Raw genomic sequence first — 24272 nt, forward strand, 5'->3', positions numbered from 1 at the left:
TTCACTCGTGCTTCCTTATTTCTCTCCGAATTCACGTTTTTTGTGCATCCCTTCTTTGTCTGAATCTAACGCTTCTGAGTATGTTTATTCAAATTCCGAGGCTCGCACAATCCACGTGACAAGGACCAGTTCAAGTTCCACGTTTGAAATCAATTATAGACGATGTGTTAGGAATTTTCCGCTCATTCAAATTAATATCACAGAAAAAATTGCCTAAAATCCATATACAGCATTGTTTATACTTAAATCATCATGAAATAAAGCATACTGCTGATCAGTATGAAACCAACGGTCAGATTCAAATTCTAGAAGAGGGACATCGTTTTAATGCATAATTCTAACTCTTGACGGTCAAATTAAACTTCTCATAGAGTGGTCTCGTTTTTCTTGTTTAAATAGAGGCTATCTATGCATTCTCCTGGCTTAACTGTATTGCTTTGTATTGGATAAAAACTCCAGCATTTTACTACAATGAATAGCCTTGTGGGATGGAGAGCCTGTGCAGTAGTGTGCATGTGGTGGGTGTTTCTTGTAGGAGCTCAGGAAGAAATAAAAGTACTGAATAGGAGTGGGTTTCCACATGGGTTCATATTCGGTGCAGCCTCTGCTTCATATCAGTATGAAGGCGCTGCTAGGGAAGGAGGAAGAAGCCCAAGCATCTGGGATACTTTCTCCCATATCCCAGGTTAACTTTTGCTCTTCTATACATACAATTATCTTTTTATCCATTTCTATCTATTTATTTGCTCTCTTGCAATCTATGTCCGAAAGCTTATTGTAAATGAAACTATGTGCAGGGACAATCGCTGATGGGAGCAATGGGGATGTTGCTGTGGACCAATATCATCGCTATAAGGTGTCGTGCTTATAACATTTGATTCGAATCATATATTTCTCAGATCTATGAATGTACCTTTACCATTTCTTGCCATCTGAATGCATTTTGTGTTGAACTATATTAAAGAGGGATAGTGTAATTTACAGGAGGATGTGAAACTGATGAAGGACATGGGCATGGATGCATATAGGTTTTCTATTTCTTGGTCACGGATACTACCATGTGAGCCATATGTTTTCTTTTTCTAGAGAAATATAGCTAGCGTTTAGGTATTCTATTTCTTGGTCTCCTAAATTGAGTTTTCTTGCGAGAAAGATGGGTCGATCAAAGGTGGAATAAACAAAATTGGAGTGGCGTACTACAATAACCTTATTAACGAACTCCTAAAACATGGTAAAGTGTTTCTCTTTTACTAATATCGATGTGGAAATCACTGCAATACTGTTAAGGTGGTAACCAACTCCTGTCTGTAGATATCAAGCCTTTTGTGACTCTCTTCCATTGGGACCTTCCGCAAGCTCTGGAGGACAAGTATGGAGGTTTTCTCAGCGAGAATATTGTGTATGTAACCCTTCCAAATCATTGAATCCTTGATGCATTACCCACTCGTTTCATTGATTACCCATTTTCCGTGCATAAGGAGATCTGTGATCTGATATATGCAGGCAAGATTTTGAAGCTTACAGTGAATTGTGCTTTCAAGAGTTTGGCGATCGAGTGAAGCACTGGATTACATTAAACGAACCTTATAACTACGCTTATGGAGGATATGACGTTGGGCTAACTCCACCCGGCCGCCATTCCTCTTCCAATGGAAGTTCGAGCACAGGAAATTCTGCAACAGAGCCATATATTGTGACGCATAATCTTCTTCTTTCTCATGCAGCTGCTGTGCGTGTTTATAAGACCAAGTATCAGGTTAGCCACCTTTTAGCCCCAAATTTTCTTGTTCTGCATACAACGGTCAAAATGCCAATCTTCCATTTTTTTTGTGTAGGCGGCACAGAAGGGATTGATCGGAATTACACTAGTAAGCCACTGGTTTCTTCGCTATTCAAAATCACATTCGGACCAGAAAGCCGCCCAAAGGGCCATAGATTTTATGTTTGGTTGGTAAGTAAACGATTTTCTGAAAACTGTCTACTTATGCCCATTTTAGTTACCCGTTCGTATGAATTTGATTGGCTGGGTAAATTTACAGGTATATGGATCCAATTACAAAAGGGAGATACCCCTCAACCATGAGACAGCTTGTTGGCGAGCGGCTACCCAAATTTACTGTCCATCAATCTGCCATTGTGAAAGGTTCATTTGATTTTCTGGGCTTAAATTATTACACAGCTCTCTATGCTGCTGATGTTTTAACAGCTCCGAATCCCCTTAACACAAGCTTCACATTGGACTCTCAAACTAATCAAACAGGTACACATCTTTGATTTCTTCTTCCAAAGGGCATGAATTGACGTGATCTAGCAATACTTTATAAAAATTGAACTTAACCTCTGACATGATTTGCTATCGAAATGTGATCAGCTGAGAGAAATGGTATGCTCATCGGACCACAGGCAGGATCGAGTTGGCTTCACGTGTATCCACGTGGTATAAGGGACCTGTTGAAGTATATTAAATACAGATATGACAATCCACTCATTTTCATCACAGAGAATGGTAAAACATTTTATAGTGAATTTAACTATTTTCACTGGACAGTCATTAAAATTTTGGCTATCCCTATACATGGTGCAATAATAAATTTGTTGTTGCTTGTATTTTTTATTAATATATTTTTGTTATAGAAGTAGATTTACTTTGTATAATATCAAAGTTTATCCTTTCAATTAAAAAAATTGAGTATATTTTTATAGGTATTGATGAAAAAAATGATGATACATTGTCATTGGCACAAGCTCTTAATGATACTTGGAGAATCGATTATCACTCCAAACATTTATCATTTGTTCAACAAGCAATAAGGTATTTTTTGTTAAAAAAAATGTTTTTGTTTTTTGCTTTTTAGCTTTTATATACTAGAATATTGTGATGGTTGAATTGCAGGGATGGATCAAACATACAAGGTTACTTTGCATGGTCTTTGTTAGACAACTTTGAGTGGGTAAATGGCTATACTGTTCGGTTTGGTCTTCATTACATAGATTATAAGAATAACTTAAATCGATATCCAAAAGCATCAGTTTATTGGTTTCAGACATTCTTGAAATGAATAAATTATAAAGGTTGCACTTTGTATATCAACAATCAGAGCTATGCCACAACTAAAGTCCTTGTCAAGCATTGCAATGAAAATATGCAAAAGTTGCAATGTACGTAGTTTTCTATGGAATGTTTCCTTTTCTCTAAATTTTTCAATCAAGACTTTGATTTGCAAAATAAAATAAAATAATCAATTATCTATTTAAATATTTATTTATTTTTATGTGTATATCTATCAAAAACTTCTTGTACTTATATTTTCACATATTCTATTCTCAATTATTTCTCTACATATTTAATTTGTTTCTAAAGTGTTGACTAAGATGTTTTTGTACTTTATGGTAGCATGCGAATGCAAAGACGAGTTAAGAAGTTATGGTTAACGTAAATTGGATTTTTGTTTTGGTTTCATGTAGGAAGACTTGGTATCATGAATGGATATATCAGTGGTTGTATACAATAGTTTTCTAGTTTAATTTTTTTTATTTTAATACTAGTGAAAGTAATATATAAATAATAAAATCAAATTAATTTATACACTAAATGCTTGAATGCCCCCTTGATTTTATGTATAATAAATTTCATCTTTAGTTTTCAGTTTCAATGGACGAAAGGTAGAGGGTAAATGCATCTAATAATCTAATAATTTGAAGGCTTTGAACCCATGAAATGTGTAATAGATAAATTTGATAAATCGGATATGACAATGTTAATAATCACTTCTTTTGGAGTTCTTGTTTCTTCATTATTTCTAATATTCTTTTAGGTATGGGAAAATGTTATATGATGACAAGTAGGATGAGAACTCCAAAAACAAGTAGGATATAAATGACCAATTTTTAAAAAACTTTACGGTTGCAAACCTTGAGGTATTCCACCACAACAAGATTGTCATCATGGTGTGGACCTCGAGATCAGTTTTGTTAGAATGGCACTTTTACAAATAATAATTTTCACCCTTCCAGCTTAGGGATTTCATTTCTTACCGTAACTCTCTCCTTGTCTATGTTTCACCCTCTATTTCATCTCCTAATAATATCCCTCTATCATGAGTCCCTCTCAGTCCAAATCTACAGCCTATAAATGGTTGGCATGATCAAAGATTGGATGGATATACAAATGACGTAACTATTAATGGTAAGCTAAAATGTTTTGTGGGAGGAAAAGGAGAGCCTAGAGGAATCACAAGGAGATTTTGACAAAATGGGTTCACAAAAAGCGAAAAACAATTTGGTCATCTAGGAGACACTAGTCCTTGCTAATGTGGGTAGGTCTAATGATGAGGTTGTTTTAAAAGTAACCTTTTGATAAGGTCTCCTTGAAACCCAGATATTTGAACTCCAAAATAGGGCCTTGACTAGTTAGTTTTATAGCTATAACCTTGAAATTTCTAAATTATCCTTATGGGTTCGAAGTTCTTGGTCTAATATCCTTGAACTTTTTTTCCTCGATGGTGGTGAGGAGATTTTAATTGCAATATTTTTTGATAAGAAAGATAGAGATCTAGTTCATAGATCTATGTCATGGTTCTTAGATTCATTTTCTTGTTCACACAAGGATGGATGCCAAATTTTGATCCTACCAGGGTGTCTATGAAGTTTGTTCCTTTCTCAGTCATGTTACCCACTCTTCCTTTGGAATATCAAGATCTTCATATTGTGCAAACCCTTGCTAATCAAATGGGTATTTTCTGAAGCATGATTTTAAACTATTTCAACATACTAGTCTTCATGTTAGGGTTTTTGTCTTACTAGATCTGACTAAATCTTTTCCAACCAATATTTTAATTCAATCTCAATTTGTATCCTGCCTACAAAACATTGTTATTGAAGATCCATCTATGGTAGTCTCCCATCATAATCAATTGTGTTATTTCACTTCTGATTTCTTAACGATGGGAAATGTTGATATCAGGGATCATGAAGATCTAGTTTCCAATACAAAAGTATGCTCTTTTGCAAGGACCCAAGAGAGCTTCCTCTTCTCTAAAAATAACCTCTAGTAGGAGAGATATACTCAAGGTCCACTTCAAAGAAATATATTGTCTCATTCTACAATAGTGGATTTGGTTTCTTGGTCTCCATCTCGTCTACAAACATATGATGTGCCAAGTAATAAGGTGTTAGAAGTGAGCTATGGCAAAAAGAGGTCTTCTTTTTGAATTGATGTTTCTATCCAAATATCACATGTTTTTTTAGGGGTTTTCTTACCCTTGTTAGTGTTCTCAACATCCTTTCCAATTAGTTCTATTGATAAAAAAAATCATGCAATGGAATGCTTTAAGGGAGCTAGTTTTCAGAGGGAGAAATTAATGACTCTTCCATGTTATATTCTACAATCTCCCTTGAATACACACATGTTGGAGAGTTTTGAGAAAACAATTCTTAGCTATGAGGAAGATTCTAGACAAGCATTATGTTAATTCTTTTCAAACTTTAAAAAAGCTACTTTTTTGTTTTGGATCCTGATTCTATTATTGATGAAATGGTTATAAAAGTGTGTATTCAAAAAATAAAGCAGATTGAACATGAATTTTTGGGAGAAGAGGATTAACAAATTTTTAAAGAGGATTACCTCATGGGTAATGATCAATCAGTATAGGAAGAGGAATTTCTACATCAGATTTATGGAGGGAGGAATGTGTTGAATTTTTTGTAAAAATTGATAAGGTGATGAGTTCATCTCCATTGGTTAGAGAATCCGAGTCTCTTCAACTTGAAATTTATCTTTAGGATTTAGGTTTAGACTCTACTCGGCTAGATATACACCAAAAACCTTTATCCCCCCATAAACAAACATCTATGTCAAGGTAGCCAAAGAGTAAATGAGATGAATTTTCTAGGAGCAAAAAATTAAAGGTAGAAATTAAAGGAGGTAATTAGACTACATTATACAATAAAATGGGACTGTGGAGAGTATGTTGTTCTCCACGTTATCCATAAAAATTATAAGTTGGAATGGTAGGGTCTTAAATACCCCTAACAAAACATGCCTTCAAAAGGCTCGCGTGGATTCTTGTCGGGTAGATTTAGTAATGTTGCAATAGACTGGATTTTTAGATTGAGAAAGCTCTCAATTGTTCAACGCTTGTAAAAATGGAGGTATATTGAAAATTCATATTTGGGGGCTTCAAGAGGGCTTCCCAATATTTTTAAGTGTAAAAAATATTCAACTTCATAAAATACAATCTAAGGATAACTATATGTTGGCAATTTGGCACTAAGTTGTCATTGATGTCAACCGGTTTGGCAAGGTCACCGGTAAGTTAGAAGTGGTGACATATATGATGGTGATACAAGTGAGAGTGAGTAGAAAGAAGGAAGGCTACCGGTACAAATGACTCAGGTTAGCTACAGGTAAAGAAGGCTTATCGGTAAGGCATAAACCGAAAAGAAGGCACATCAACTAATGGACGACTGGTGAACAGAATCAAAAGAATGGTTGATGGTCATACCGGTGAGATAAGCTAAATCGATAGTCAACCTGGTTCGACAGAGTATGTCAAACTGATATACGAATCCAAGCAAAGGAGGATGTCAACAAGCATGACAATTGGATGCTAGGTGGAGGTATTGCACACATCAGTGGAGTGTGCATCGATGTAAAAATCTGCATGCAGGTTGGCTGTAATGAGGAACCTGCAAGTCACAGACGATGCCAGAAGATTGCGTTTCGAGGAAGGCTAGCTGGAAAAGAAATCACACTGATCTTGAAAGAACATTTGATTTTTGTACCTCATAGGTGAAGGAAACAGAAAAGCCATTAATGGCAAGTGACAGAGAAAAGTAGAAAAGGATGGTGTAGACCTCCAGATTTAGAAAACGCACATTGGAATGCAAAGTTTGGCTGGAGATTGATCGTTGTCATAAAGATCACATCTTGAAAAGCGGATTGAATAAATGGGGATTTGGATTGAGTTGGAAAAGGAAAACCTAACATGGCAGTGTTTGAATGCATTCTTGGCGGGAATCTATGATTATAAATATACAAGCTCAAAATAGAAAAGATGGATGCTTGTAGAGAAGAAAAAGAGAAAAGAGAGCTTAAGTGTAGAGCAGGATCATTTTGCCTTAGATTTATTCTAAGAAAGCTACAGAGTGAGTGAGAAAGTAGACTGGTGAGAGGGTTTTACTGGCAGTGATTGAGTACCAGTATAACTGTAGAAGGTGCAACAATTAAGCAAACTGGTGAGGTGTGTTAGAGCAAGACAACATCCAAGTGTGACACAGTAAGTTGTGAGACTATGTGAGAGAGAGAGAGAGAGAGAGAGAGAGAGAGAGAGAAGAGAGGCCAAGAATTAGAGAGAGTGATCTCACAACTGGTAGTGTGAGATCTAGTGGAGAAGAAAAGACTGTCAACTGGCAGTAAGCCATTTGATCAGGAGTAGCAAAATTCATTTGCAACAAGAAGCCTTAACTATGTCTAAATTATTTTTCAATATATACATCACCAAGTTGGAGCTTGGTGCACGGGTTGGTGCTCCTTGGGTTGGTCCCCTGAAACAAAAGGGCTTGGTGCTCTTTGGAAAGTTGCCTTAAATCTTTGTAATCCAATGTTTTACTTGTGAGGCTCGATTGGAGCAATAGTCTCCAACAACATTTCTCAGTTAGGTTTTTCCCATATTGGGTTTTCCTCATATATCTGGTGTTGTGGGTTGCATTTATGTGATTTTTCTCTTTGGTTTCCTTTTTTGCTTTACTGGTTTGATTGTTTGGTGCTTAAGATAATAACTGGTACTCTTAAGTTATTTTAAAAGTAAAAGAGTTTAGGAACCATTGATTCACCCCTTTCTCAGTGGTTCTCTGTGTTCAACAATTGGTATAAGAGCATAGGTTCCTAGTTGTTTATAAACCTTGGCTAGTTTTTGAACTTGAACACAATGGTAAGAAATGAGTCTTCTTCCTCAAAAGCCCCCATGCTTGATGGATCTAACTATGCCTTTTGGAGCAGAAGAATGGAGACCTATATTTCCTCCCTTGGTTTTGATGTGTGGATGTCTTTTAAGGATGGGTATTTTGTCCCTAGTGTTCTTCTCATTGATCCAAATGCCAAGGAGGAGTATGAGAACAATGCAAAAGTCAAACATGCTATCTTGAGTGGACTGTCTGATAATGAATATGTCAAAGTCATGCATTATGCATCAGCCAAGCAAACTTGGGATAAATTGCAGAGATTATTTGAAGGAGATGCAAAAGTCAAAGAGACCAAGCTACAAGCACTAAGGGGCCACTTGAAGGTATCAAGATGAAGGATGATTAAAATGTTGCAGATTATCTTCACAAATTTGATGAAACTATGAATACCACCAAAGGGCTTGGTGAAGAAATTGCAGATGAGATCCTTGTAAAGAAGGTACTTATGTGTCTTACACCTAAGTATGATACAAAGGTGTATGCCATAGAAGAAGCCAAGGATCTGGAGATCTTTTTAATGGATGAACTATTTGCCTCACTAATAGCCTATGAGATGAGAACGGTCGGTGATGCTTCCTTAAGAAAAGAAGTAGCATTCAACATCAATCCTAGCTACAAGTGCAAAAGTCTCACCATAATCAATTCCTTCCTTTTGAGAATATCCTTTACAAACAAATCTAGCTTTATTCCTTTCAACTTGTCCATCTTCATTTTATTTATTCCTAAAAAACCCATTTAGTTCCAATAACTCTTATTTTTAGGTTGGGGAACTAAAATTCATGTGTTATTCTTCTCTATTTGATCTAACTCTTCTTCCATAGATTTCATCCAACATTCATCTTTACATGCCTCAATTACTAATACCGGTTCAACTTGATAAATTGAACATAGCTCATTAGTTGTTAATCTCCTTCTTGTCATCACTCCATTGTTCTTATCCCGAATGATCTGATCTTCTGAATGATTCAACGTTACATACCTAGGAGTCTTCTGATTCTCGGTTCCTCTTTCCTCTTCTTCAGTTACTGTTGAATTTTTTGAGACTACCACAGTAACTGGTTCAACATTTTGTTCCGGTAAAGGTGTTACAGGTTCAGTAATGATCATTTCCATTGCTGGTTCTTGCTCGTGAACTCCGATTTGACTTTTATTCATCTCATCCACCTTAACATTAGCGCTCTCCACAATTCTCTGCAATCTCTTTTTATAACATCTATATGCTTTTCTTTCATTAGAATAACCAAGAAATATTCCTTCATCACATCTAGGATCAAATTTTCTAATTTTATCATCTCTACTCATATAACATTTACTACCAAACATTCTGAAATACTTAATTGTAGGTGTATTGCCAAACCATAATTCATAAGGTGTCTTACCGGTTTCTCCTTTGACATGTACTCTATTGAATGTATAGACTGTTGTGCTCTTCTTCTCTCCAGTAGATATGAGGAAGATAAGCTTCCCTCATCATTGTTCAAGCAGCATCCAAGATAGTTATGTTCTTTACTTCCACAACTCCATTTAGTTGAGGTGTCCGAGGAGCAGAAAATTGTCTCCTTATGCCATGCCGCTCACAAATGTTATTAAACTCACTAGATGTGAATTCTCCACCATGATCTGACCTTAAACACTTAATCTTCAAGCATGTCTCAGTTTCAACTTTAGCCTTAAAGATTTTAAACTTTTCAAAAGGCTCAGACTTCTCCCTTAGAAAAGTAACCCACATCATTCTAGAATAATTATCAATGATTAGCATAAAATGTCTATCACCTTGAAAACTTTTAATTCTAGAAGGGCCACACAAATCTGTATGAATATGATCAAGAAGATCATTAGATTTGTCTTGTACACTCTTAAAAGAGCTTCTGACATATTTTCCCATTTGACATTCTTTATGTACTAGAATATAGGGCTTCACAATATTAGGTATATCTCTAACTGCCTTAGTTGAACTGATCTTTACCATGCAATCAAAATTCACATGACATAACCTTTTTTGCCATAGCCAACTCTCATCAATTTGTGCAATCAAACATGTCTTCTCACTGGAATTCAAATGAAATATATTAACTTTTTTCTAAGTACCAGTTGCAATCTTCAATCCAGATCTATTAATGATTTTGCATTTTCTATCCTTGAATTATAATTGAAATCCCTTATCCACCAACTATCCTACACTCAAAAGATTATGCCTTAAACCTTCAACATAATAAATATTATCAATATTGTGCTTACAATCTAATGATATAGTTCCTTTTCCTTTGATCATACATACTTTTTCATATCATCCAATTCCTTTGCATACAAATCTTTCCAATCTTCCTTGCCGGTTGATGATGAAAATGCATGAAAAGCAGGTTCAGACTTCAGAACTCTAAAAGGTCCAAATTTTTCATGCTCAAAAGCAAATAATTTCCCAACCTAGGTACCTCTATTGACAGAAGTATTAGCCGTTGTTCTCAATTCATTAATTGCAGTAGACTTCATTTTATAAGCCAGTGGCAAAGCTCACAGAACTTTAGAAACTATTTCATCTTCACTCAGATATCCACCACATCATTGAATGCCTATAACAATTTCACTTAGCCTTTCCATGAATGTAGTAATCCTTTCATCTTCTTCCATCTCCAACTTTTTATATCTCACCCAGTAACCATCAAGTTTAGCAATCTTAACAGTAGGGCCACCTTCATTAAGAGTCTCCAACTTGTCCCATATAGCCTTTGTTATTGATTTGTCAGTTAATTCCATTATTTGCTGATAAGAAAGTGCACACAAGAGGGTTTCTCTAGCTCTACAAACATTCTCAAGCTCCTTATCTAAGTTTCCCAGAGGAGGATTGCCAGATGCTGTATTAAAAAGAGTTATACCATTCTTTGTGATTTCCCAAATTTCCTTATCGAGACATCTCAGATGAGTCTCCATCCAAATCTTCCATACTCTGTAATTTGTTCCATCAAGCCTAGGAATTTCTCTCCGAAAGATAGCAGCAGATGAACTAGATGAACTTGAACTATTAGTCACCATAGGATCTTCCTCAAGTAGTTATTCTTCTGCAGAGAGGACCAGAGCTCTGATACCAATTGTTAGACAATTCAAAGAACCAAAAGACAATTGAGAAGGGGGGGGGGTGAATTAGTTGTCACCAGGTTACTGGAACCTTAAGAAATTAAAACTCTAATACAGGAACCCAAAAGATCAATACCGGAATGCATAAACCAATTACCAAAATAGCAAATTTACCAATTAATCGTAAACAACAATTAGAGAATAAATACCATCCACATGATACCAAGATTTGTACGTGGAAAACCTGTTAAAGGGAAAAACCACGACGGGAAGCCTACCCACAGTCAAATATTACTTCTACACTAACTATGTGATTACAAATGAGGGGCCTGCACTTGCAAGAAGTCCAACATCATAGAGCACACTGCTCATTACAAAAAGGAGTCTCACTGACTACATAAAAATCCAGACTGCAATCCGAAAGGAAGAATAAACTACAATGATATCATCTCCTATGCCTAAGTATAGTTCCAGTTAAGCCCAATACTAGAGGAATTAATCCTCTTACATAAACTCAAAATGATCTCCAATGATCGACCAAATCCTTTGCATGAATGATTATTACATTATTCGCTCCTATACATCCATATCCCATGCATATCATCTACAATAAGATCTTACATCATATATATACACACCCTTCACCACAAACAATAAGGTCAGCCAATAGATAATAAAATAATTATATAATTACAAAGCATGTCAGCCTAAGACCAAACAAATAATATCCAACCCATAAGACATCCCGGAAACACATCGATAAGTCCAAACAAACCATTACATTAAGCCAGTCCATAACCTAGATAAAGCAAGACCCAATTTAGGTCCACACACGCTAAAGAAATTATCCCAATGAACCAAGTCTCAAGCACGATCACCATTAGCATCTTGAATCTCTACTAGAAACCATACTAACACCACTTATGCATAACATCAAAGATCTTCAATAATGCGTTACCGACGAAACCCTCACCGGATCAACAAACCAATCTTAACAGCATACATGATAACATACGATCACCAAATCAAAACTAGTTGACTAAACATGAATCAAAGTAGTATGAATAGCAGATCTAAGCCAACTCCATAAGCCAAAATATACCGGATCACCATGATCTAATCCAACCAGAAACCAAACATCCTACTGGGACCAGAAGGATACTAGTAAAGAAGCCAAAACAACTAGTGTTAACATCAATGACAAAACATCAATGCAACACATAATCAATTCCTCCAAATGGTCAACATAACATTGGCAATTTTTTTGGCCACTCGGTACATAGCCATTCTTTGGATGTTGATATCCCACTGTTTTACAATTTTATCATGTAGCTCAAAGTTATGGGCTCACATTTTTTGAAATATGAAAGGGAAAGCCTTTCTCCTACTCAGGGAGGAGATATAAAGGAAAATTGGGAATCAGTTAGAACCACTCTTCGATAAAGATGATAAATTATAGGAGAAATAGATCAGCCAATTAGGAGAAAGGAGACCTCTATCCAATCTGACTTGGATAAGCTCCGAGCCACTACATCATTTGGACTAGGTAAACATAGATCCTATAAGGTCCAGATTAAGAAAACCTAGAGAATTAATCAGATCTAATACATCTTGTTTAATTTTTTATGAAATCGGAGCCCCACCCATCTTCTCCATATTAGATATAGCGGTATTAAAATCCCCCATCAGGATCCACTTCTCATTAAGAAACAACTGTCTAGAATTAATCATAGAAACCCAAAGAAGCTTTCTAGCATTCTTACTATTAGGAGCATAAATATTGGAAATAATCAAAGAAGACCCATCCAAAAGATTAGTGACTCTAGTAGCAATATGTTTAGGAGTGGCAACAACAACTGAACCTTGAATCAACTTAGGATTATAGAAAGTAGCAATACCTCTTGACGCCACGTCTGCATCACAATAATGGACACCACAATCTTTAAAGACTATCCACTTCATTTTTTAAAGTTTGTTACACAATATTTTAGTCTCCTAAACAAGCAAATCTCAAGTCTATGATCCCTCACCAAATTAGATAGGAGATCATGCTTATGGGGCTGGTTTAGCCCCCTTATGTTCCAAGAAATTATCTTAATTTAGTAGAACAAGGGGAGCCAATCCTCATACCTTATAGGGTTCTCTCAGAGTCATCAATAATCTCAGGCTTTCTTTGCTTATCTGTATTAAAATTATTTGGGGGTCTTGCCACTCCTCTTGTTTCTAAACCACAATCAGCTCTTTGTTTATTCCTAGTCTTAACCCTAACAAAACCCAAAGCTGACGTAGTTCCTAAAGGGGAGAGAAAACTATGTCATGATTCAAGGATTTTACTTAAACAAAATGATTTGAATCCTCAAGATCAATATCTAGAAATTGAATCATTGGAGGATTAGTTTCCAATTCCTCTAAGGAAGAGGTCCCCAACTACACAACCTTAATCTAAGGATTTAAAATATTTAAAGAGTTACCCACATCCATAATCATATTGAGACTCTGCTCTCCCAATATAGGAGAAATAGAGATACCCATGACCAACACCTCCCTCATTTCCTCCGATGAAGGAAGAGACTTTTCTAACAACCCCTGATGACGAATACTATTATGATTCAATGGATAACTCTGCTCGGCATCAGGAACACTCTGAGAAGTAGCTAAGGCCTAATTATCAACATTGGGAACCACTTACAATTGCTAGCGACTCTACTTCAGAGTGTCAAGCTTCTACACCACTTGAGATGATAGACCATTCTGCACCAGATTAACATGAATCTCCACAACAGGGGCTGAATCAGTTGTTTTCTTCCTCCAAATTTTTTTTATAGGTATTTCCGCAGGACAATCCCTAGCCCAATGTCCCACCTTCTTACAATGATACAAGGAAAAGGGAATACATTCATATTCGACTTTCTACACCCAATTATCCAGCTTCAAATTGAAAGTGAATTACTAGGGAAGATCCACTAACTATTTTATATTCACACAGATCTGAGCATAAAGTAATCTCCATTTAGTCACCATCATCAGATCCAAGGATAACAACTCTTTGAAAAAAGCAGCCAACCCTCAAAAAATTTCCTCATCCCAATATTCCAAGGGGAGGCCAGGAAGACTAACCCAAATGGGTGCCTCATAACACTCCCAATCATTGGGATTAAAGCTAGGTTTCTAGTTTTTCAATACCAAAGAGGACTTACCCATCACCCAAGGTCCTCCAGCCAACAATAATTTTAAATCTTCATCATAATTGAAAGAAAAGGAAAAGAAACCATTTTCCATCGCAACCACTTCAATCTGGCCTTTGCCTTTCCATTTTCGAGCAAACCGTGCTTCAACAGTTCCAATATCAAGTTGAGGTTCCATAAATTTGCCAACCATAATACAAACCATATTGGCCATAGTTTTATCCATAATATAGTCCGAAATTGAAATAGAGAATGTACAAGAAACAAGGTCTGCACTGTGCAAAAAGGGAGAGACCGACTTACCTTTTGGATGCATACTAAAAATGGCAGACCATTTCCTATTACAATGAGGGGCTGAAGAAGAGTCCAGTTGACTAGCAGATTCCTTTGGTCCCTTAGAGCCATGCAAAACATCAAGCTTGCCAGAAAAAGCATCATTGCAATACCTTGGAACTCATAGAGTCCCACCATCCTAGGTCTCACTTTTGCCTGCATAAGCTTTGTCGTCCGCATCCTCATCCCTTGAGACGTTCTCTGCAATCCCACTACCATTTCCACCATTGCTGCATTTTCTCATCTACTGCAAATTCAAATTCTCCTTCATCATATGTCCATAAAATTTACCAGTTATCAATCCATTGTTATTTTAGGTGTGAGACACTTGTATTTTCTTAGCACCTCCCATAGAGTCACATTACTGGTGCTTAGGGATCCTAGTTTAAGTAGGCTCTATTGCTTTCATACGAAAACATAATGCATTTTTTTCGAGTCTTCCTTCTATGTGATGTTCTCAACATTTATTTGACCATTTATTTTACAAATCTAGAACAAATCTACACACCTTCAATACTTTTTACAATATCTTCAACTTTAGCTATGGCTAACTCTTCCACCTTGCAGCTTGACAACGATTGTTTTGTTTGCTATTATTTCTACTCTTGTTCAATTACTTCAATTTCTCTTTTCTCAATATAAGTAATTAGAAATTATTGATATTATTTAAACATCTAAATAAAGATTTAATACAATGTTTATGTCATGGTTTCTGGATATATCAATAAATATTGTATTATACATGCATCGATACAATGAGTATTTGATCAATCTTGTTCTCATATTGGTAGTAATTTTTTGATTCCATGTTGCCTTGCCTTATTAGTGTGAGTACTCCTTTCTTATTAATATTATGAAAAAGTTTAAATTAATGTTTACTAAAAATTTAGCAATTGATGAAGATTTTTACTATGACTTTTAAAATTTATTTCAAGATTGAATTTATTTTCGTGATATTATAAGTTTCTAATTAAATAAGAGTTAGTTAACTTAGATCTATCTACTCATACTTCATGAAATTTACATAAGATGTTCAAATCAAGGATTTCTCAAACCCTATACCTTTCCTACCTATTTATCTTTTTTATGAATGTTTAGTATAGATTAGAAAATAGTCAAGATACATGCTTGAATATCATATAATAATATATTGTTTCTATCTATGTATTTTCAAAATTCTAAATTATGAAACATAAATTTTTAGGGTTAAGGAGTTACTTAAATTTAAATCTCTTTTCGATAAACCCTTATTGCAATATTTAAATGAGAGCATAATTGTAGGTTCATTATTGAATCAAAAAATAATAATGAATGGAGTTGTATGATAAGAATTTATTATCATTGCCTTGCCCGGTAGTCTTTTTCTAATTTCATGATTTTTTTAAATTTTAAGAGAGTTGAGATATTTGGCATTTCATTGTAGTTGAGATGTATGCTAAATATCCCATCAATAAAAATGTATTTGTATATGAAAATTCAAGATATAAGGGAAATATTATTGTGAATATAGTGAACAAAGCTAATCGAAAACTATTGGTGACCCATAAAACTTATCATCAATGCAACTATGTGGTTGGGTTGGCTCTACTAAGAAACCTCAACATTTTTGCCACATTGATTGTATATATGAATGCCATCCTTTTGCATGATACCCTTACTTTGATTCTGAATTACACCTCAAAAAGATGGTTGACTATTTTATTAGGGTTTTTATGTAAATCATTTAATTGTACTAATTTTATTGAATTGAATAATCAATATTTAATAAACAACCATAAAATCTTAATATCAATTACGCTACAAACTACTAATCAAAACTTAGAAAATACATATTTTAACCGAAAAATTAAAATTATAAAAGTATTAGCATTAATAATTTTTACATAATATATCGTGGTCTATAATAATCCATGTATTATCTAGAAAATTTCTTCCTACTCCAATACAATCCATTACTTTGAAAGTGGTTTTGTCTCATCCACTAAACCCTATTCATGAGAAATAAAAAATTTGATAGTTGAGGTAAAGGGCCTCATAAGAAAGATTGACTAGATACATTTCTACTTCTATCTTATAGGGAAAATCATAGCTTCTTTTAGATTATTTTTTTCTCATTCCTTCATAGACTTAAGAATTTTAATTGATTGATGATTTTAAACTTTTCATTGGTTTATGAGTAGTTTGATTTCTAATATACAATAACATTATTTTAAACTAACTTGCCACCACATATTTTATGCATATGATGGGTTGATTTTAAATTAACTAGTTTTTCAATTGTGATAACAAAAAAATAAATTAAGTTATATTTTAGAAAAAAACTTGAAGAAGCTAAAAGTTTGAGAGTACATAAAACTTCTAGATATATATAAACTAAAACATTAATTACTTGACATTGTAACTAATACGAAAGAAAAGTTAGACATTAAACTCAAATTTAAACAAGTCAATAATAATTGCATGCTTTGAAACATAATGAAAATATATATCACAAGAAAAACTCAAAGACAATATATTAAGTACAATATGATAAGAAAAAAGGCCAACAAGTTCATATCAAACTCATTTTTCATTAATGAGACTTGTTTTAGTATTTTGTGCTACAACAATGAAAGTTATCTTTAAATTTGTAGCATTTAAAATTATTGTTGACTTACTCAAACTCTTTTTTAATGTGTTGTAAATTAATTAGCAATGATTTTATTTTTAGCTTAAGCCATCTTAATTCAAAATCCAATTTTCAATTTATTTTATTTTTTTACATATAATAAGACTATTTTGAACTAACTAATTGTTTCAAATATATTCCTTGAAACATTTGAAAAATATATATTTTCACTGAAATCATTCATATCACATAGTTATTTTCACCCTTACTCCTTACAATTCAAAGATAACTAAATTCCCTAGTCTAACAAAATGATTGCTGATGGTTTTCACACTCTCGTTTAGATAATCAAACCCCTATTATAGTCAGTAATGTCATTGTGATTCTGGTCACTAAAATTAAAACCCCTATTAAATATTATTGCTTTATCTTCCTATTGAAAATTATGATCCTTATCTCTAACCTGATCAACTCATAATTCTAAATAAAAGTATTTAACCCAAATTTTTAAAGGGAAAAACAAAACAATACTTGATGTTGTCATAAAATTTATAGACGCTTACGACAAAACGATAAGGTTGAATTTGAGAATGTGATAATACAAAAGTTCATAATGGTTTCACTCGTGCTTCCTTATTTCTCTCCGAATTCACGTTTTTTGTGCATCCCTTCTTTGTCTGAATCTAACGCTTCTGAGTATGTTTATTCAAATTCCGAGGCTCGCACAATCCACGTGACAAGGACCAGTTCAAGTTCCACGTTTGAAATCAATTATAGACGATGTGTTAGGAATTTTCCGCTCATTCAAATTAATATCACAGAAAAAATTGCCTAAAATCCATATACAGCATTGTTTATACTTAAATCATCATGAAATAAAGCATACTGCTGATCAGTATGAAACCAACGGTCAGATTCAAATTCTAGAAGAGGGACATCGTTTTAATGCATAATTCTAACTCTTGACGGTCAAATTAAACTTCTCATAGAGTGGTCTCGTTTTTCTTGTTTAAATAGAGGCTATCTATGCATTCTCCTGGCTTAACTGTATTGCTTTGTATTGGATAAAAACTCCAGCATTTTACTACAATGAATAGCCTTGTGGGATGGAGAGCCTGTGCAGTAGTGTGCATGTGGTGGGTGTTTCTTGTAGGAGCTCAGGAAGAAATAAAAGTACTGAATAGGAGTGGGTTTCCACATGGGTTCATATTCGGTGCAGCCTCTGCTTCATATCAGTATGAAGGCGCTGCTAGGGAAGGAGGAAGAAGCCCAAGCATCTGGGATACTTTCTCCCATATCCCAGGTTAACTTTTGCTCTTCTATACATACAATTATCTTTTTATCCATTTCTATCTATTTATTTGCTCTCTTGCAATCTATGTCCGAAAGCTTATTGTAAATGAAACTATGTGCAGGGACAATCGCTGATGGGAGCAATGGGGATGTTGCTGTGGACCAATATCATCGCTATAAGGTGTCGTGCTTATAACATTTGATTCGAATCATATATTTCTCAGATCTATGAATGTACCTTTACCATTTCTTGCCATCTGAATGCATTTTGTGTTGAACTATATTAAAGAGGGATAGTGTAATTTACAGGAGGATGTGAAACTGATGAAGGACATGGGCATGGATGCATATAGGTTTTCTATTTCTTGGTCACGGATACTACCATGTGAGCCATATGTTTTCTTTTTCTAGAGAAATATAGCTAGCGTTTAGGTATTCTATTTCTTGGTCTCCTAAATTGAGTTTTCTTGCGAGAAAGATGGGTCGATCAAAGGTGGAATAAACAAAATTGGAGTGGCGTACTACAATAACCTTATTAACGAACTCCTAAAACATGGTAAAGTGTTTCTCTTTTACTAATATCGATGTGGAAATCACTGCAATACTGTTAAGGTGGTAACCAACTCCTGTCTGTAGATATCAAGCCTTTTGTGACTCTCTTCCATTGGGACCTTCCGCAAGCTCTGGAGGACAAGTATGGAGGTTTTCTCAGCGAGAATATTGTGTATGTAACCCTTCCAAATCATTGAATCCTTGATGCATTACCCACTCGTTTCATTGATTACCCATTTTCCGTGCATAAGGAGATCTGTGATCTGATATATGCAGGCAAGATTTTGAAGCTTACAGTGAATTGTGCTTTCAAGAGTTTGGCGATCGAGTGAAGCACTGGATTACATTAAACGAACCTTATAACTACGCTTATGGAGGATATGACGTTGGGCTAACTCCACCCGGCCGCCATTCCTCTTCCAATGGAAGTTCGAGCACAGGAAATTCTGCAACAGAGCCATATATTGTGACGCATAATCTTCTTCTTTCTCATGCAGCTGCTGTGCGTGTTTATAAGACCAAGTATCAGGTTAGCCACCTTTTAGCCCCAAATTTTCTTGTTCTGCATACAACGGTCAAAATGCCAATCTTCCATTTTTTTTGTGTAGGCGGCACAGAAGGGATTGATCGGAATTACACTAGTAAGCCACTGGTTTCTTCGCTATTCAAAATCACATTCGGACCAGAAAGCCGCCCAAAGGGCCATAGATTTTATGTTTGGTTGGTAAGTAAACGATTTTCTGAAAACTGTCTACTTATGCCCATTTTAGTTACCCGTTCGTATGAATTTGATTGGCTGGGTAAATTTACAGGTATATGGATCCAATTACAAAAGGGAGATACCCCTCAACCATGAGACAGCTTGTTGGCGAGCGGCTACCCAAATTTACTGTCCATCAATCTGCCATTGTGAAAGGTTCATTTGATTTTCTGGGCTTAAATTATTACACAGCTCTCTATGCTGCTGATGTTTTAACAGCTCCGAATCCCCTTAACACAAGCTTCACATTGGACTCTCAAACTAATCAAACAGGTACACATCTTTGATTTCTTCTTCCAAAGGGCATGAATTGACGTGATCTAGCAATACTTTATAAAAATTGAACTTAACCTCTGACATGATTTGCTATCGAAATGTGATCAGCTGAGAGAAATGGTATGCTCATCGGACCACAGGCAGGATCGAGTTGGCTTCACGTGTATCCACGTGGTATAAGGGACCTGTTGAAGTATATTAAATACAGATATGACAATCCACTCATTTTCATCACAGAGAATGGTAAAACATTTTATAGTGAATTTAACTATTTTCACTGGACAGTCATTAAAATTTTGGCTATCCCTATACATGGTGCAATAATAAATTTGTTGTTGCTTGTATTTTTTATTAATATATTTTTGTTATAGAAGTAGATTTACTTTGTATAATATCAAAGTTTATCCTTTCAATTAAAAAAATTGAGTATATTTTTATAGGTATTGATGAAAAAAATGATGATACATTGTCATTGGCACAAGCTCTTAATGATACTCGGAGAATCGATTATCACTCCAAACATTTATCATTTGTTCAACAAGCAATAAGGTATTTTTTGTTAAAAAAAATGTTTTTGTTTTTTGCTTTTTAGCTTTTATATACTAGAATATTGTGATGGTTGAATTGCAGGGATGGATCAAACATACAAGGTTACTTTGCATGGTCTTTGTTAGACAACTTTGAGTGGGTAAATGGCTATACTGTTCGGTTTGGTCTTCATTACATAGATTATAAGAATAACTTAAATCGATATCCAAAAGCATCAGTTTATTGGTTTCAGACATTCTTGAAATGAATAAAATATAAAGGTTGCACTTTGTATATCAACAATCAGAGCTATGCCACAACTAAAGTCCTTGTCAAGCATTGCAATGAAAATATGCAAAAGTTGCAATGTACGTAGTTTTCTATGGAATGTTTCCTTTTCTCTAAATTTTTCAATCAAGACTTTGATTTGCAAAATAAAATAAAATAATCAATTATCTATTTAAATATTTATTTATTTTTATGTGTATATCTATCAAAAACTTCTTGTACTTATATTTTCACATATTCTATTCTCAATTATTTCTCTACATATTTAATTTGTTTCTAAAGTGTTGACTAAGATGTTTTTGTACTTTATGGTAGCATGCGAATGCAAAGACGAGTTAAGAAGTTATGGTTAACGTAAATTGGATTTTTGTTTTGGTTTCATGTAGGAAGACTTGGTATCATGAATGGATATATCAGTGGTTGTATACAATAGTTTTCTAGTTTAATTTTTTTTATTTTAATACTAGTGAAAGTAATATATAAATAATAAAATCAAATTAATTTATACACTAAATGCTTGAATGCCCCCTTGATTTTATGTATAATAAATTTCATCTTTAGTTTTCAGTTTCAATGGACGAAAGGTAGAGGGTAAATGCATCTAATAATCTAATAATTTGAAGGCTTTGAACCCATGAAATGTGTAATAGATAAATTTGATAAATCGGATATGACAATGTTAATAATCACTTCTTTTGGAGTTCTTGTTTCTTCATTATTTCTAATATTCTTTTAGGTATGGGAAAATGTTATATGATGACAAGTAGGATGAGAACTCCAAAAACAAGTAGGATATAAATGACCAATTTTTAAAAAACTTTACGGTTGCAAACCTTGAGGTATTCCACCACAACAAGATTGTCATCATGGTGTGGACCTCGAGATCAGTTTTGTTAGAATGGCACTTTTACAAATAATAATTTTCACCCTTCCAGCTTAGGGATTTCATTTCTTACCGTAACTCTCTCCTTGTCTATGTTTCACCCTCTATTTCATCTCCTAATAATATCCCTCTATGATGAGTCCCTCTCAGTCCAAATCTACAGCCTATAAATGGTTGGCATGATCAAAGATTGGATGGATATACAAATGACGTAACTATTAATGGTAAGCTAAAATGTTTTGTGGGAGGAAAAGGAGAGCCTAGAGGAATCACAAGGAGATTTTGACAAAATGGGTTCACAAAAAGCGAAAAACAATTTGGTCATCTAGGAGACACTAGTCCTTGCTAATGTGGGTAGGTCTAATGATGAGGTTGTTTTAAAAGTAACCTTTTGATAAGGTCTCCTTGAAACCCAGATATTTGAACTCCAAAATAGGGCCTTGACTAGTTAGTTTTATAGCTATAACCTTGAAATTTCTAAATTATCCTTATGGGTTCGAAGTTCTTGGTCTAATATCCTTGAACTTTTTTTCCTCGATGGTGGTGAGGAGATTTTAATTGCAATATTTTTTGATAAGAAAGATAGAGATCTAGTTCATAGATCTATGTCATGGTTCTTAGATTCATTTTCTTGTTCACACAAGGATGGATGCCAAATTTTGATCCTACCAGGGTGTCTATGAAGTTTGTTCCTTTCTCAGTCATGTTACCCACTCTTCCTTTGGAATATCAAGATCTTCATATTGTGCAAACCCTTGCTAATCAAATGGGTATTTTCTGAAGCATGATTTTAAACTATTTCAACATACTAGTCTTCATGTTAGGGTTTTTGTCTTACTAGATCTGACTAAATCTTTTCCAACCAATATTTTAATTCAATCTCAATTTGTATCCTGCCTACAAAACATTGTTATTGAAGATCCATCTATGGTAGTCTCCCATCATAATCAATTGTGTTATTTCACTTCTGATTTCTTAACGATGGGAAATGTTGATATCAGGGATCATGAAGATCTAGTTTCCAATACAAAAGTATGCTCTTTTGCAAGGACCCAAGAGAGCTTCCTCTTCTCTAAAAATAACCTCTAGTAGGAGAGATATACTCAAGGTCCACTTCAAAGAAATATATTGTCTCATTCTACAATAGTGGATTTGGTTTCTTGGTCTCCATCTCGTCTACAAACATATGATGTGCCAAGTAATAAGGTGTTAGAAGTGAGCTATGGCAAAAAGAGGTCTTCTTTTTGAATTGATGTTTCTATCCAAATATCACATGTTTTTTTAGGGGTTTTCTTACCTTGTTAGTGTTCTCAACATCCTTTCCAATTAGTTCTATTGATAAAAAAAATCATGTAATGGAATGCTTTAAGGGAGCTAGTTTTCAGAGGGAGAAATTAATGACTCTTCCATGTTATATTCTACAATCTCCCTTGAATACACACATGTTGGAGAGTTTTGAGAAAACAATTCTTAGCTATGAGGAAGATTCTAGACAAGCATTATGTTAATTCTTTTCAAACTTTAAAAAAGCTACTTTTTTGTTTTGGATCCTGATTCTATTATTGATGAAATGGTTATAAAAGTGTGTATTCAAAAAATAAAGCAGATTGAACATGAATTTTTGGGAGAAGAGGATTAACAAATTTTTAAAGAGGATTACCTCATGGGTAATGATCAATCAGTATAGGAAGAGGAATTTCTACATCAGATTTATGGAGGGAGGAATGTGTTGAATTTTTTGTAAAAATTGATAAGGTGATGAGTTCATCTCCATTGGTTAGAGAATCCGAGTCTCTTCAACTTGAAATTTATCTTTAGGATTTAGGTTTAGACTCTACTCGGCTAGATATACACCAAAAACCTTTATCCCCCCATAAACAAACATCTATGTCAAGGTAGCCAAAGAGTAAATGAGATGAATTTTCTAGGAGCAAAAAATTAAAGGTAGAAATTAAAGGAGGTAATTAGACTACATTATACAATAAAATGGGACTGTGGAGAGTATGTTGTTCTCCACGTTATCCATAAAAATTATAAGTTGGAATGGTAGGGTCTTAAATACCCCTAACAAAACATGCCTTCAAAAGGCTCGCGTGGATTCTTGTCGGGTAGATTTAGTAATGTTGCAATAGACTGGATTTTTAGATTGAGAAAGCTCTCAATTGTTCAACGCTTGTAAAAATGGAGGTATATTGAAAATTCATATTTGGGGGCTTCAAGAGGGCTTCCCAATATTTTTAAGTGTAAAAAATATTCAACTTCATAAAATACAATCTAAGGATAACTATATGTTGGCAATTTGGCACTAAGTTGTCATTGATGTCAACCGGTTTGGCAAGGTCACCGGTAAGTTAGAAGTGGTGACATATATGATGGTGATACAAGTGAGAGTGAGTAGAAAGAAGGAAGGCTACCGGTACAAATGACTCAGGTTAGCTACAGGTAAAGAAGGCTTATCGGTAAGGCATAAACCGAAAAGAAGGCACATCAACTAATGGACGACTGGTGAACAGAATCAAAAGAATGGTTGAT

General features: G+C 34.6%; 2 protein-coding genes across 2 annotated transcripts; both read left to right on the plus strand.

The window, feature by feature from the left end:
• The first annotated feature begins 461 nt into the window (after positions 1-461).
• Positions 462-3059, plus strand: LOC131859416 (beta-glucosidase 12-like). Its single transcript, XM_059213132.1, has 11 exons — positions 462-685; positions 798-856; positions 985-1060; positions 1154-1231; positions 1312-1399; positions 1504-1756; positions 1836-1951; positions 2040-2260; positions 2372-2506; positions 2704-2812; positions 2894-3059. Exons 1-11 carry the CDS (start codon positions 472-474, stop codon positions 3057-3059), a joined length of 1515 nt encoding a protein of 504 aa, XP_059069115.1. The 5' UTR covers positions 462-471.
• A 15180-nt stretch (positions 3060-18239) lies between these two features.
• Positions 18240-20891, plus strand: LOC131859423 (beta-glucosidase 12-like). Its single transcript, XM_059213142.1, has 11 exons — positions 18240-18463; positions 18576-18634; positions 18763-18838; positions 18932-19009; positions 19090-19177; positions 19282-19534; positions 19614-19729; positions 19818-20038; positions 20150-20284; positions 20482-20590; positions 20672-20891. Exons 1-11 carry the CDS (start codon positions 18250-18252, stop codon positions 20835-20837), a joined length of 1515 nt encoding a protein of 504 aa, XP_059069125.1. The 5' UTR covers positions 18240-18249; the 3' UTR covers positions 20838-20891.
• The last annotated feature ends 3381 nt before the right edge of the window (positions 20892-24272 follow it).

Source organism: Cryptomeria japonica, chromosome 10 (genome assembly GCF_030272615.1).
Source record: "Cryptomeria japonica chromosome 10, Sugi_1.0, whole genome shotgun sequence".
Lineage (NCBI taxonomy): Eukaryota > Viridiplantae > Streptophyta > Pinopsida > Cupressales > Cupressaceae > Cryptomeria > Cryptomeria japonica.

Excerpts from the sequence above, each read along its gene's own strand:
- LOC131859416 (XM_059213132.1), top strand. The coding sequence starts at position 472 with ATGAATAGCCTTGTGGGATGGAGAGCCTGTGCAGTAGTGTGCATGTGG. Across the intron at positions 686-797 it reads TACTTTCTCCCATATCCCAG|GGACAATCGCTGATGGGAGC; the intron begins GTTAACTTTTGC and ends AACTATGTGCAG. Across the intron at positions 2,261-2,371 it reads CTCTCAAACTAATCAAACAG|CTGAGAGAAATGGTATGCTC; the intron begins GTACACATCTTT and ends AAATGTGATCAG.
- LOC131859423 (XM_059213142.1), top strand. The coding sequence starts at position 18,250 with ATGAATAGCCTTGTGGGATGGAGAGCCTGTGCAGTAGTGTGCATGTGG. Across the intron at positions 18,464-18,575 it reads TACTTTCTCCCATATCCCAG|GGACAATCGCTGATGGGAGC; the intron begins GTTAACTTTTGC and ends AACTATGTGCAG. Across the intron at positions 20,039-20,149 it reads CTCTCAAACTAATCAAACAG|CTGAGAGAAATGGTATGCTC; the intron begins GTACACATCTTT and ends AAATGTGATCAG.